At 42.5% G+C, this 15516-nt stretch overlaps 2 protein-coding genes across 2 annotated transcripts; both read left to right on the forward strand.

The window, feature by feature from the left end:
* Nucleotides 1-2743: 2743 nt before the first annotated feature.
* On the forward strand, nt 2744-10056 carry angel2 (angel homolog 2 (Drosophila)). Its single transcript, XM_062412049.1, has 9 exons — nt 2744-2880; nt 3574-4514; nt 4787-5007; nt 6998-7067; nt 7395-7825; nt 8352-8493; nt 8699-8771; nt 8886-9016; nt 9301-10056. Exons 1-9 carry the CDS (start codon nt 2825-2827, stop codon nt 9462-9464), a joined length of 2229 nt encoding a protein of 742 aa, XP_062268033.1. The 5' UTR covers nt 2744-2824; the 3' UTR covers nt 9465-10056.
* A 361-nt stretch (nt 10057-10417) lies between these two features.
* Nucleotides 10418-14710, forward strand: LOC133973631 (uncharacterized). The gene is made up of 8 exons (XM_062411602.1): nt 10418-10509; nt 11123-11455; nt 11564-11833; nt 11910-11954; nt 12088-12174; nt 12352-12500; nt 12795-12857; nt 13011-14710. Exons 1-8 carry the CDS (start codon nt 10446-10448, stop codon nt 13122-13124), a joined length of 1125 nt encoding a protein of 374 aa, XP_062267586.1. The 5' UTR covers nt 10418-10445; the 3' UTR covers nt 13125-14710.
* Nucleotides 14711-15516: the final 806 nt, after the last annotated feature.

A 15516-nucleotide genomic window follows, 5' to 3' on the forward strand; every position in this document is an offset into this window, starting at 1 on the left:
CCCCCCCCCCCCCCCCCCCACAGCTGGAATGTGTAATTCACAAATATCGTACAAGCTGGCGGAGGAGAAACTGGAAACCACGGAAAACAAAGAACCAGTTCGACTGACTTGGGTTTTGGAGTCTGGAAGTAAACGTTTGCACTTTCACTGTTTTCAACTCCGAGTAGAAAAGAGGCAAACGAGCTAACGAGCTATTACAGCGAGCAGGTAGCCGACGCAGTTCTGGATGTCCGAGCAGGATGTGTATCAGATTACGAGGAATTGTTTGGCTGACTTGTTAAATCTCTACTGAAATGGGTTCTCCTGGTTCTGATAAACCAGCAGAGCAGCACAAGACAAAGCAAACAAGCTAAAGGTCTGATGACCAATAACAGCAGCACCAGGGCCACATCTGTCCTCCATCCTATAGCCTCTCTTAGCTTCAGTCTAATTTAAATGTTTAAAATAACCTGCATTTACCTGATCCTGTTGGAATAGAAGAGGAATAAGTTTGTGTCACATCAACATCATTTCAACGCTTTAATTTGAAGGTTTTAAAAAGGACTTTGCTTTGTATTGAAAATTAGTAAAAGATGAAATTGTGTTGAGTCTTGATTTGATTGGATGGAGTCATCGCTCGTCTCTGTCTGCTACAGTTTCTATATTAAGCTGTTAAAAGGATTCGGTTCCGTTTCTCCTCTGAAGTGGACGCTTTGGCTCCAGTGGCTTCCTCGGTCATGTCCGCAAATCTGATGCAGGAGAAGAGAGGAGCACGAAGGAGAAGGAAAGACATGAAGGAGGACAAGACCCAGGAGGACACTTTAGTTTCCAACAGAGGAGTTCAGTCTAGAGGCGAAACGATGAAGAGCATGAATGCAGCACATCTCCTGCAGGGTGTCGCAGAGACTCCAGATGTGAAGTGCTGCTGTGCATGTGAGGGTTTTCTAGATTTCTGTTTAATTGGGATCTAACTGGGAGAAAAGCTTTTACTCGCTGTGGTCTGTCAGTCACTGTGATGAAGATTCAACTTTGGAGGATTCACAAAAGAGTTTCTTGCTGTTTGAGGTTTAGAATCTGAAATCATCCATAAGCAACCAAACCTGACTTGAATTTTCAACATTTATCTTTGTGGTTTTCATTCTTTAAATTTCAAATTTTCAACACAACTGAAGTTAATTTCTGACTTGAAAATGTTAAAGGAATCTCTAAACGCCCCCCCCCCCCCCCCCCGACAGTCACAGCAAAAGACAGACCCTTTTCTGATTCCTACTTGTGGAACCAGATTCTGTGTATTTGACATCTTTGATATCACGTTGACTCTGAATAAAGGTTTTGTATTGGTCGCCTCTATTTTATTGAAACAGCTCGGATGTTTGCATCGAGGTACAAATACACACACAGATACTGCATGAAACTCCACTGGAGTTATTACCCAGCTGATACTTTATTATGTGCCAATGCTTTTAGTATTAATGAGATTTTACTAATATAACAAGTGTTGCTCAGTGTAGATTATTGAGCTGTTGGGTGATGCTGCTGAAAGACGACCTGCTGGGAGGTGACAACTGCAGACATAAACCTCAATTATTAAAATACAGTACAATAATATTTGTTCTTCTATAATAAGTCACATGGCTATTCACAGCACGTTTCTATATTTGCTTGTGTTGTGAATTGTTGCAGCTTGTGTGTCGTCAAATTGATTTTTTTTTAATTTGCAGATTGTGTAACTCTCGTCCTCCATGTAAACGTCTTTTGAGACGATCTCAGTTTATAATTTATTCTGACACAACATTATTTTTTTTCATTATTATTGTCCTGCTGTCAATGATGAATATACAGGAGCTGTTTTCTTTCTCTGTTGAATTAAATAAATATTAGAATAAACTCTGTCATATTTAAGAAATGAAGAGAGAAAAAATGAGTGTAGATCAAACATGTGTGTTTGCTTTAACACACAAAGTGAGGGAGGGTCTGTTTAAGAACACACACACACACACACACACACACACACACACAGAGGATGCGTCTCCTCCTGTTTCTTCTTCTTCATCTTCCATCATGAACTCCTCTTCTCTTTGACTTGTATCGACTCTCTCTCTCAGCTCAGGTCTCAGATCAGCTGATCTTCCTCTGACCTTGTTCTCCTGCAGGAGACTCGTCTTCACGTGAGTACCTTCATCTTCTCCTTTCGCCATTTTCAGCTCCTGAGGAAACGAGACAAACCCCCGCAGGTCGCGTTCCTGCTCATTTCACGTTAAACCTGATTCTTACAACTCAAATTCATCCGCAAGATTTAAGACGCAGGAGAAATGTGACGTTTAAGAATCCTCACGATTAAAAAAATAAAAACGAATTCATCTCTGAGCCACGTTTCCGGTCGGACCAGTGTTCCCGTCGCACCGACGTGGCTGTAGTCCGTTACGTCGTTCGTTTCTTATTAGACATCCGGCAGAAGACTACAAGTCCCAGGTAGAGAGGCGGAAGTAAGAGCGAATCGCCTGCGGTACAGAAAATGTAGGAATTGGTACAACCAGAGTAAAATAGAGGAATAAATGCTTAAGAAGAGACGTTTATTTAACTTGATGAATTAAGGACGAATCAAATAATTATAATTATCTGTTTAAGTGCCTGGAAGCTTTATGAAATACTAGAACTGCATTTTAGTTTGGGTTCCTTGTTTTTTATTGTCAATGACGAACTCTCGCTTTGTGAGGAGCCTGAACGCACCTCAGCTGTCCCCGGCGCACGTTGTGTCGTCATCACCGAGGGACTCACGAGAAGTGGTTTGTTTTTGGTCAGAATCGAAAAATAAAAACCTTCATAATGTGAATTTCTAATATTAATGCAGATATTTCCAGAGCGGAAGTTAATGGACGAGTTTTCCGCCTCCAGAGAGAAGTGAGTCGGGTTCAGCTGCGATTTAAAACAACTCGTCTGTTTTCACTTCCACTGAAAACAGCTGACAGTTAGTAAACAAAGAATCTTTCACGATCTTTTTTACACGCGACGCAGATTTTGGGTTCTTTAAATCTTCAGCTACTTGTTTTTTTTAATAAAGCTCAGTTTGAATTCAAAACAAGTCTTGAGAAAAGCTCTGAAAAATTGACTTAATGAATGAAAGCGAAACCAGAGAAATCCAGGGAGACATAAATATAACCAGAATAATAAAAACAAAGACAGAAGCAACAATTACAAATTATAGTAATATTTGTAGAACAGTATAAATATAATTGTTCTTTACGTACTTATGTTATTCCCCTGTTCACGAAGTCGTCACCTTCTTAATTCTACTGAAATTTAACGTTAAATTAATACAAATCTTGGTAAAAGTTTCTGAAATGAAATGAATGAATAGGAGAGAACACAGAGAGACAAGGAGACGTGATTATTATAGTGAGTATTGTTATTGTATCAATAATTTTACATCCTTTTTTTTTGCGTAATGTTCCTTTTTAAGCTGGATTTTGTTCTTAGACGCATTATGAATGATTACAAACAGTATAAGTTGAATTGAAATTAGTAAAACTTTCACCAAAGGTTGTTTGTTTGCCTTTTTTCCTTTCCTCACTCCTGTTTAATTCCCCCCCCCAGTCACCCCATGTTTCTTCGCCGGGTGATCTCCGTCAGCTCCTCCGTCAGCTCCTCCTTCCTCCCCCACACCTCCTGTCGTCCTCTCAGCAGCTCCAGCCTCAGGAGCAGCAGCGCCTCCTTCACCTCCCGTCCCCAATTTATCCCCACGCCACATCCATGGTGGTCAGGGCGACCACCCTGGCCTCCAAGACCCCCCCTCGCCCACCCAACGGCACCTCAGGTTTTCCCTGGCAGGACCTTTTATCCTCATAACATCAGCGGCAGCGGCGGTTGGCGTTCGTTCCACACATCTGCCGGCCTCCTGATGGAGCGGGCGGACAGAGATCGAGAGCCTCCACATAAACGGAGGAAGAGTGAAGAGGAGAAGAGGCGCTATGAAGGAAGAGGAGGGCCAAGGGGAGGAGCAGGGGCAGCAGGAGGCGGATTTAATGATGGAAACGCAAGGAGGGAGCGACATCCCCTGGATCCCAGCGAGGAGAGCCGCCCTCGACCGAACCATCACTCTAGAGAGGGGGGTGGGGACAAAGGGAAGAACGGAGCTGGAAAAGGTGCGAGCCGGGAAAACAGCAGAGATAAAGATGCTGGAAAGACAAAAGCTGTGAATAGAGACAGCACCGGTCAACAAAGGAGCAAACATCAACAAGAAGGACATAAAGATTCTCGAGCTGCAGCTTCCAGGACTCAAACACCTCAAACTAAACCTAAACAAGGTGAAGTTCCCACAAACAAACCCAAACTCAACCACTGGTTCAAAGAGGGAGGTGCAAAGCAGCAGGGAGTCGATCACAGGAGAACAACCCCCCCAGAGCAGCAGCTACGGGACGGAGGTGGAGGTCCTCGTCCCCACAACCCCTGGCAGAGAACTGGAGATCAGACGCAACCTTCTCCACCCGGAACATCTCCACCGGTCAGACACAAGGACGCAGCTGCACCAGTGACGTGTATGTTCATTCTTTATTCGTGATTCATGATTCACTGATTATTCTGGACGTCTACTGTTTAAGTAGAAGTTTAAAAGCCTTTGTTTAAGGTAGATTGTAAACCGTGAACGGTTGAGTGGGATTATAAGCAAAGATCAGGAGCTTGATTCTAGTTGTTCATCAAAATATAGTAATTGATTCGGTCTTAAGCCTCCTGATCTGTCTGAGATCAAATCTATAAACTCTAATTTTAATTTTTCCCCTTTTTCATTTTCCCTGCTTTCTCCCTTCAGCTCTTCAGAGACACTGGGAGACTTCCCCTGCCTGCAGTACCTACCCTCAGCCACCAGGGGCCAGCACAGTCTTTGACTTCTCAGTAATGAGCTACAACATCCTGTCTCAGGAGCTGCTGCAGGACAACCCCTACCTGTACAAACACTGTGAGCCCGACGTCCTGCCGTGGGAGTACCGGCTGCCCAACCTGCTGGCAGAGATTCAGCAGCACGACGCGGACGTGAGTGGATCACACAACCTGAACATTACACACAAACAACCTGAACATCACACACAAACAACCTGAACGTCACACACATACAACCTGAACATCACACACAAACAACCTGAAAATCACACACAAACAACCTGAACGTCACACACAAACAACCTGAACGTCACACACATACAACCTGAACATCACACACAAACAACCTGAAAATCACACACAAACAACCTGAACGTCACACACAAACAACCTGAACAGCACACACAATAAACCTGAACATCACACACAAACAACCTGAACATCACACACAAACAACCTGAACGTCACACACAAACAACCTGAACGTCACACACAAACAACCTTAACATCCCAAACAAACAACCTGAACATCACACACAATAAACCTGAACATCACACACAAACAACCAGAACGTCACACACAAACAACCTGAACATCCTAAACAAACAACCAGAACGTCACACACAAACAACCTAAACATCACACACAAACAACCTGAACGTCACACACAAACAACCTGAACGTCACACACAAACAACCTGAACATCACACACAAACAACCTGAACATCACACACAAACAACCTGAACGTCACACACATACAACCTGAACATCACACACAAACAACCTGAAAATCACACACAAACAACCTGAACATCACACACAAACAACCTGAACGTCACACACAAACAACCTGAACAGCACACACAATAAACCTGAACATCACACACAAACAACCTGAACGTCACACACAAACAACCTGAACGTCACACACAAACAACCTGAACATCACACACAAACAACCTGAACGTCACACACAAACAACCTGAACATCCTAAACAAACAACCAGAACGTCACACACAAACAACCTAAACATCACACACAAACAACCTGAACGTCACACACAAACAACCTGAACGTCACACACAAACAACCTGAGCATCACACACAAACAACCTGAACATCACACACATACAACCTGAACATCACACACAAACAACCTGAACGTCACACACAAACAACCTGACCATCACACACAAACAACCTGAACATCACACACAAACAACCTGAACATCCCAAACAAACAACCTGAACATCACACACAAACAACCTGAACATCCCAAACAAACAACCTGAACATCACACACAAACAACCTGAACGTCACACACAAACAACCTGAACATCACACACAAACAACCTGAACATCACACACAAACAACCTGAACATCACACACAAACAACCTGAACATCACACACAAACAACCTGAACGTCACACACAAACAACCTGAACAGCACACACAATAAACCTGAACATCACACACAAACAACCTGAACGTCACACACAAACAACCTGAACAGCACACACAATAAACCTGAACATCACACACAAACAACCTGAACGTCACACACAAACAACCTGAACGCACACACAAACAACCTGAACATCCCAAACAAACAACCTGAACATCACACACAATAAACCTGAACATCACACACAAACAACCAGAACGTCACACACAAACAACCTGAGCATCCTAAACAAACAACCAGAACGTCACACACAAACAACCTAAACATCACACACAAACAACCTGAACGTCACACACAAACAACCTGAACGTCACACACAAACAACCTGAACGTCACACACAAACAACCTGAGCATCACACACAAACAACCTGAACATCACACACATACAACCTGAACATCACACACAAACAACCTGAACGTCACACACAAACAACCTGAACATCACACACAAACAACCTGAACGTCACACACAAACAACCTGAACATCACACACAAACAACCTGAACATCACACACAAACAACCTGAACATCACACACAAACAACCTGAACATCACACACAAACAACCTGAACATCACACACAGTAAACCCGGCTGCAGGGATTCACTAAACCTCCAGGAGATGAAGAACCTCTGATCAGGACTTTGATGGAAACTTTATTTTTCTTTAGATTCTGTGTCTGCAAGAAGTCCAGGAGGACCACTATGAAAACCAGATCAAACCTGCACTGCAGGGGCTAGGTAATGTGTGGGTGTGGGTGTGTGTGTTTGTGGTTGTGGCTTTGGGTGTGGGTGTGTGAGAGTGGATGTGTGACTTCCTGTCATTTTACAACATCAGTCTCAACTGTCAATCATGTGGTTTTACCAGAGAAAACGGATCTGTCAGGTTTTTGAGTTTTTAGTTTGGTCCATGTCCCATCCACTAACATGGAGGGGGTGGGGTTTGTGACCAATTCTGCAGCCAGCCACCAGGGGGCGGTCCAGATTATTTGACGTTGATCTATACTCTGTTGTTGTGCGTGGTTGTGTACCTGTGTGTGTTCTTATAGTTTCCTCTGTGTGCGTCAGGTTACCAGTGTGAGTATAAGAAGCGGACAGGAAGTAAACCAGACGGATGTGCCGTCCTCTTCAAATCATCCCGCCTCTCCCTCGTCTCCTCCAATCCCGTTGAGTTCTTCCGGCCCAGCGACGCCCTCCTCGACAGGGACAACGTGGGATTGGTTGTGCTCCTGCGACCCAACAATGTCGTCGGCAAGTCTGATCCCTCCGGTTTCATCTGCGTGGCCAACACCCACCTCCTCTACAACCCGCGCCGCGGGGACATCAAGCTGGCTCAGCTCGCCATCCTGTTGGCCGAGATCCGCCGGCTGTCCCGCCTCCCTGACGGCTCAACCAATCCGGTGGTGCTCTGCGGGGATTTCAACTCAACACCCTTGAGTCCGCTCTACAGCTTCTTGACCACCGGCTGCCTGGACTACAGAGGACTCCAGATCGGCATGGTGACACACACACATAGACACACATACACACACACACACCGAACACACACACACACACACTCACACACACACACACACACACACATGCACACACAGACACACATGCACACACAGACACATAGACACACAGATACATAGACGCACAGATAGACATACACACATGTTTGTCCAGCTTTCTTAGTGGGGACCCTCATTGGAATGATGCTTTCCCTAGCCCCTTACTTTAATCATCCAAACTAAAAGCCTAACCCTTAATCTAACCCTTAATCTAACCTGAACCTGATTCTAACCCTAAAACCAAGTCTTAACCCTCAAACAGTCCATTAAAAGGGGGGGGGGGGGGGGGGGGGGCACAAAGTGAGGACCAGACATAAGGTCCTCACTTGGTAGGTTCAAACTGGTCCTCACAAAGATAGATGTACAAGAGTACACACACACTTCTAATGATCAAAAATTTGTTAATTATTTGAAAAGAAAAGTTGAACTCTTGATTATATCAAAACAATAATTTTGTTTCCGTGTGAAGGTTTCTGGTCAGGAGAAAAGTCCCAGAGGTCAGCGTCTCCTCACGTCTCCGATCTGGTCTCAGAGTTTAGGAATCAACCCCCAGTGTCAGTACGAGAACAAACACACAACTGAGTCCTGCCCCGACAGCAGCAGTCCCACAGGTGAACCACCCTGCTGCTGGGTTACTTAGTTTAGTTTAGACTCCAGTGTCAGTACAAGGACAATTTAGTATGATTTATGTTTTGGTTTAGTTTTTAGTTAATTAACTATAATTAAGTTCAGTTGAGTTTATTTGTTATGAGTTTGGTTTTAGTTTAAATGACTAGTTTAAAGTGTGTTGTTGAACTTCATGTCTCTGTCCCTCAGCTGTGGAAGGAGCCATCTCTAATCTGACTGTCCAAGATCTCGTCAACAAAACTGCAGCTTCTGCTTTTAACAGGTAACGTGTCATTTTCTCTTCTCACGTCACAAACACGTGGGTCAGTTCATCTGAAGTGATCACAACACCCTGACAGCTGCTAAATTAAAGTTAATTATGTGTGTGGGTCTTTAGAGCGAAGATCGAGCACAGCCTGAATCTGAAGTCGTCTTATCAGCACCGCCTGAGGCATGATGGGAGACCTGAGATCACCACCTGTCACTCCCGCACCGCCATTACTGTGGACTACATCCTGTTCACACCCGGTACTGACACACACACACACACACACACACAGACACACACGTACACATTCTGTCCGGATTTTCTAATATATTAATTTTTAAATGTACTCAGTGTGGTAGAAAAACAAATGTATAAAATAAATCAACTACACAACACAAGTCAGTTTTAGATTTACTTCAGTTTCTTGGTTTTTAATTATATTGAGGTTTCTTCTCATTTCTGACTCAGGTTTCTAATTTGACCTCTTGTTTCTTCTCTTCCTCTCGTTGTCCCGTCTTGCACCGTTTCTTTCCATCCATTAAAGAATTCCCCGCCTCTCCTTCATCTCCCAGTGTCCGTGGCCTCCAGCTGCTGGGCAGACTGTCACTGGTCGGCCAGACCGAGCTGGAGGAAGTCAATTCCCTCCCCAACCCGCGCCACTCGTCCGACCACCTCCCTCTCCTCGCTCGCTTCCGCTTTCGGCTCTGACCTGAGAAATCATCAGAACCGATCAGAACTGTTCTCACGACGCGGCGTGAACAAGAGAAAGAAATACAGTTTCCACCAGAATCAATGTGAAGCATGTGCGACACGAGCAGTGTTTGGATTGGTGAATTCCTTTTAATGCAGACATTGTCACGTTGAAGAAGGAAGTTGATCCACGCGGTGCCGGAAACTGCAGGAAAACACAACATGATGTTTAAGGACAAAAGCTTTTAAATGAAAAAATACAAAAAATTGATCTGTTTGAATTTTGTTGAACATTGATGTTTCTATTTTGAACATTTAAAGTGTGGATAATTCTCTGGGTTCAAAACAAGTTTTAACTTTACACAGTTCTCAAAGTTGAAGGTTTGAGGTTTTACTTGAGGTTTAATATTATAAATAATTTGTGTAGCTAAAGTACACTCAAAATTTTTTCTTTCATTATGACTAATAATTGATCAACAGTTAAATGGATTTATTCACATATTTTGAAAAAACATCACCAACAGAGACAAACAACAAGAATGGATATATTTTCGATGTTTTGGAAAAATCATTCTTTTACAGTTTGTAAATAAAAAAGACGTTTTTCTTATGGCTGCTGTTCAGGGTCGATGTTTTTAAATGTGTCGCCTGCTGCTTGTTTTCTGCTTCTACAGGAGTTTGCTTTATTTGACTCCAGCATCTTCACACTGGGAATTTATCACCTCCACCAAGAAAGTGATGTTTTCACTCCTGTTTGCTTGTTGGTTTGATTGTGAGCAGGAATACACAAAAACTCCTGCTAATACCAGCTTTCCCAATAAATTAGACCGTATTTCTTCATGCGCAGATAGTTTTAGTCGGTGCTGATGGATATTTTCTCTGCAACTAGCACATGACGACAGAGGAGACATGTCACTGAGGGGAAGTGATCAACAGGAAGTAAACACCACATTGCACTTTTTACTAAGAGCCGAGAAGCAGAGGAGAGAAAGAAGAAGAATGGATGAAATCAAACGGATTCAAATGTCTTTACATCTGCTACTGGTGCTGATTCCATTTACAGGTGAGAATAAATACACTTACACAACTTTACCAGTGTGAACAATAAGAATAACACCAGATTGTTTGTGTTTGCTTTTAAAAGTGAAGAGTTTCACTGATGTGTTGTGGCACAAGTCTGGCTCATTCAGGGGACTGATACTTATGAGTACTCTGATATTGTACTTGTGTGTATTTGTGTACTGGATCATTCCTCATATTTTGATCTGCCCATTAACTCACGGTTTAACTGGTTAGATTTGGAGGTTAAAGGTCAAGGTTTCAGGTTTTTGGCCTCTCACTCATCTCAAGTCTGAATTTCTTCAGATTCTGACCAGTTGTCTCCTCGAATGAAAACTTAACAGATTAGATTTCAGTGATCAAGTGTCAGAGTGACCTCATGAGTCTGGAGACAAAAGTACGTAGACTGGAACTGGACTGGTTGGCTGAGGCATTCAAATGCAGGGAGAAAACTGGAGTTGATGTTTTTCAGGTTTATCTTGTCAGTCATGCTCCATTTGGTCTTAATTTACAAAGTTATGTCTAAAAGAATCCTCACATTCAGAAGTGAATGAAAATATGAGTCTTTTTCTTGGTTCAGTTTAATTGTTGCTGTCTCTCTCTCATTTCCTCCACAGTGCTCGCTGTCCAATATTCCTCCATCATCATCAGAGCTGGAGCTGAAGTCACTTTGTCTTGTGACAAGATGAGAGATGATCATGTGAACTGTGGAGCTACTGAGTGGCTCTTCGTTGATTCAGAGGGGACTAGAACAGACCTGTTTGTAAACAGGCAGCTCGACACATCTGTGATTTCCAAATCTAAAGCAGACAGACTACGTCTTGCTGCAAACTGTTCTCTGGTTATTAGGGAGGTCACAGCTGAAGATGCTGGTCAATACACCTGCAGACAGTCTGACCTGACAACACAAACACATGAAGATCATTATGTTTATCTCTCTGTTGTCAACGGTGAGTAAAAGAGTCTCTTCATAAAAACATTATGATAATTCTGATCATTCTGATGGACATAGTTTCACTCATGTTATCTTTCTCTCTCAATATCTCCATCATCCCCAGTGACTGAGCAGAAGAGAAGTGATGAGGTGACGTTGAGCTGCTCTGTGTCCACATGTAGAAGCTGTGTCCTCACAGTGAAGTGGCTGTTTATGAATATGGATGTGACTGAAAACAACAAAGACCTGAAGACATCACAGTCTTCCTGCACGGCCAATGTGAGCTTCTCAAAATCCCATTTTGATCACAAGATGAAGAACTATAGCTCATTAACATGTGAAGTGAAGCATTTTAACAAAGAGGAAAAGTTTTCCTTCATCCCTCCGTCATCAGGTGAGAAAACACGGAACACGATGAACTGCTCCTGATCCAATAAATTCCATTTATTAATACATTTCTTTTTCTTAAGAAGGAAAGAACGAACCAGCTCCAGGAAACAAAGAGATGACAACAGGTACTGAATATTCACTGCACCTCTCATTCATCTCTGTGCTGCTGCGTGTTGATGGAGTTCATGTTAACAACATGTGTAAATACAGGAAGTTGGACTGAACAGGAAACTAAAGCTCTTGTCATTCTGTTCACAGATTGGTGGCTGTACATCGCTCCGGTTGTGGGTTTTGCCACAATCGTGATATTGGTTGTGATTCTCATCAGATGGAGAAGAAACAAAGGTGAGAACATTCACAGATGAAACTAACATGTCACTTATAGAGTTTATACCTCCTCTAAGAACTGATAGTCTCATGAAACCACAATTGAATTCCCTAAATCTGGATTTGGATCTGCACCAAATTTCAATCACTAAATATCAGTCATCTAAATATTCCAGATTGTTTTAATCCTTCCAGCTACAGACACACAGATGAAGGCAGATGAAAACAGAACCTTCTCTGTGGAGGAGACGAGAGGTTTTGATGAACCTGACTCTTCTCTCTGCGAGGCCAACTCTTCTGTTCCTGTCGTCTCAGGGAACAAAACACAGACGCACAAACACACGGTCAGTTACAAAGATGAAAAGAACTGTTACAACTTCACAGAAGCAGCGTTTCTGGACGATGGTTTTCATAATCTACAGCTAAACAAAACAATAAAGCATCAGAGGAGCTAAACCTGTTTTATGTTCATATAAACCAGACAATGCTAAGTTTGTATTTATCTTGTAATAATGCCATGTCATCATGATGTCATCACAAGTTATAGATTTTTGATGTAGAAGTTATAGAATATAAAAAGGTGAAGTCAGTATGAATCCATATAAGTGAAGAGTCCATGTGGTGTCTTCATGGTGTAGGTCGACCCTGCAGAGGATGTGGCCTACGCCTCCATCAGCCACTCCCCTCACAGCACGGCCCAGGTAAACTCCTCTGTTCAACAAGACTTCCTTATCTACATTAGTGTTCGTTGTGTTCTGTGAAGCTCATTGAAATACACTAACCTGATGAAAGGTGCTATACAGATGATTGATTGATTGATTGATTGATTGATTGATTGATTGTATATCCTACAGATCCAGGGAGGTGATGATGCAGTGACCTACAGCACTGTGAAAGCTCCCTCCTCTTCTACTGGACCCTCAGCTGATCCCAGCAGCCTCTATGACACCGTCAAGTTCAATCAATAGAGATGGGCGGTGTGGCCTAGTGGTTAGAGTGGTGGTTCTTCAACAAGAAGGTTGCCGGTTTAAACCCCACTCTCTCCCATCTGCATGCCGAAGTGTCCTTGGCAAGATACTGAACCCCTAAATGGCCCCTCATGAATGTTGAGTGTGCTAATTGTAAGTCGCTTTGGACAAAAGCGTCAGCCAAATGACTTGTAATGTAATGTAATGAGACATGGAGAGACTCCTCCTGGTGATTCCTCCACACAGCATCAGTATCAATGTTTCTCACCAGAGCAATAAGCTGTGTCTTTCCACTGACGTCTGTCCATTCATCCAGCTGCAGTGAAAATGCTTCAGCAAGTTTTTACACAACTTCATCAACAATGTCTGTTCCATCGTTTCTATTCTGCAGCAAAGTGTCATTTGACAAAGACCCAGTTTAGAACTGATCTGCTGTGTTTGTGTCCAGCATCGTCTCGGTCAGTACAGCAGCAGCTGGAAGTAGCAGGTCCTCAGCTGTGGTGAAAGGCCTTTTGGCTTCATGAGAAGCCTCCAGTGCTGTGGCTGATGTTCTGGAGACTTTTCACATCGTTTCTTGTGAAACTATGAAGTCAGACTGTTTCGTCTTGAGAAACTCTGGTGTGTTACCGACATGACACTGATGTGTTGTGCTGAGATGTCGCTGCAGCTGCTCTGACTTCATGCAACTGTTTGATCATTTTTCCATCAGAAAATGCTCAATGCTTTGGGCGGATTGCAGCTCGTTGAAGTAAATCCCATTAAAACATATTCTTCATGATACTAACGATATTGTGTTGGCTTTTTTTTGTTGGCACAATGTATTTGTGATCCACAGCTCGGGCCTACATGTGTAGTCAAAAGCCTACAGCCACATGTCCCTTTGTTCTGGAGAAAACCAGAATCTCCAGAACTCAGTCTCCCAGGATGCATCAACTTCACAAAGGAGTGAAAAACGACCAGGGACACAAGTTTCAACTTCTATTGGTCACTCTGGGCCCCATGACCTGTGAGGTCACCAGGGCCAATATAAGGCCAGGTCTCCCCCTCTTCATTCTCTTTCCATGTAACTCTGAGGAGAGAAGTCCGGCTTCTCCATCTCACATCTTCTCTTTCCATTCACCTCTTCGAGAGGAGCCCACCTCTCTGTCTGAGCAAGAGGTGCAGCTTTCCTCTCACAGAGCGAGGGAAGCCTCCTCCAAATCCAAGCTCTACCAACCTTCACACGAGGGCCTGATGAAGAACTGCAACGGAGCTGTATGCAGAGCAGAACCACAAAGACAGGAGACACACAACCAGCAAGACGACTTCACAGAACTTCAGACAGCACTTTCTTTTTACCTTTCCACGGACGGTAACACAACTTGGCTTAATAATTATACTAGGCTTTACAATGACTGTTTATTTGATTCCTTGTGATGTTTATAAGTTTAATTTGTGTTGATGTGATATTGTGGTTACAAGTTATTTGAAAGTTAATATTAGTTATGACCTTCAGTCTTTCATGCATGCATCTAGTAACTCTCTCTAATTTGGCACCAACACACACAGACACACGCATACTCATATACATATCTTTATTTAGTAAGTACACCGTTAGTAATTTGTATTTTTATACTTTATTATATTCATAATAAATGTTTTTCTTTCACAAATGTTTTTTTCATTAATGTTGCATAGTGAAATTTGCCAACCTCTACACTTTCAAGAACTCCATATACTTCAACTTACCTAATTATCTAAATGGTATTTTTTGTTATAGTTATTAATTGAATTGTTTGTCAGAGTTCCAAATTCGTAGTTATTAGATTTATGAAACTTAATCAATAAAATTGGTTATTTTTCCATCCTTTGAAGGGTGGTGCCCCGAGGTAACTTAAATCAATCAATGATATTATTTATTATTAATATTTTTAATAATAAATGTTTTATTTTGATAACTAAATTTATTGAATACTGAAAGGCACACCATATTATAGTATCACATGTATTGCATTATTGCAAAACAGTGTTCACTTCCTCCTCCTTATTCTCAGCTGCGTTGCTTCAACAGTTTTCACTGTAAGGGAACTAGTTGATCAACGTGAGAAACAGGAACCTCACGTTCATGTCACTGTTTCTCATGAATTCATGTGATAAATGGTTTATTTTCTTTTGTAGAGTTTATTATTTAAATTTATAACCAGACCCAAGGTCAGATTCTGGTTGAGTTGGTAGTATATTCTGCTCCCTTTAACCTGGGTATGAACCAGAATCACATGTTTAAGCTTGCAGCCCTCATCTTCAGATTCTCAGTAATTCTTCCATTTATTTCTCGTCATTTCTCTCCTCAAGGGAATGATCACTCACCTGTTAATGGATGAGTATAGAACATGGGTTTTTGTCTATTAAGCAC

The sequence above is a fragment of the Platichthys flesus genome, chromosome 18 (assembly GCF_949316205.1).
Source record: "Platichthys flesus chromosome 18, fPlaFle2.1, whole genome shotgun sequence".
NCBI lineage: Eukaryota > Metazoa > Chordata > Actinopteri > Pleuronectiformes > Pleuronectidae > Platichthys > Platichthys flesus.

Excerpts from the sequence above, each read along its gene's own strand:
- angel2 (XM_062412049.1), top strand. The coding sequence starts at position 2,825 with ATGCAGATATTTCCAGAGCGGAAGTTAATGGACGAGTTTTCCGCCTCC. Across the intron at positions 2,881-3,573 it reads TTTTCCGCCTCCAGAGAGAA|TCACCCCATGTTTCTTCGCC; the intron begins GTGAGTCGGGTT and ends TCCCCCCCCCAG. Across the intron at positions 7,826-8,351 it reads GAGGACTCCAGATCGGCATG|GTTTCTGGTCAGGAGAAAAG; the intron begins GTGACACACACA and ends TTCCGTGTGAAG.
- LOC133973631 (XM_062411602.1), top strand. The coding sequence starts at position 10,446 with ATGGATGAAATCAAACGGATTCAAATGTCTTTACATCTGCTACTGGTG. Across the intron at positions 12,175-12,351 it reads CAGATGGAGAAGAAACAAAG|CTACAGACACACAGATGAAG; the intron begins GTGAGAACATTC and ends TAATCCTTCCAG. Across the intron at positions 12,501-12,794 it reads CACAGACGCACAAACACACG|GTCGACCCTGCAGAGGATGT; the intron begins GTCAGTTACAAA and ends TTCATGGTGTAG.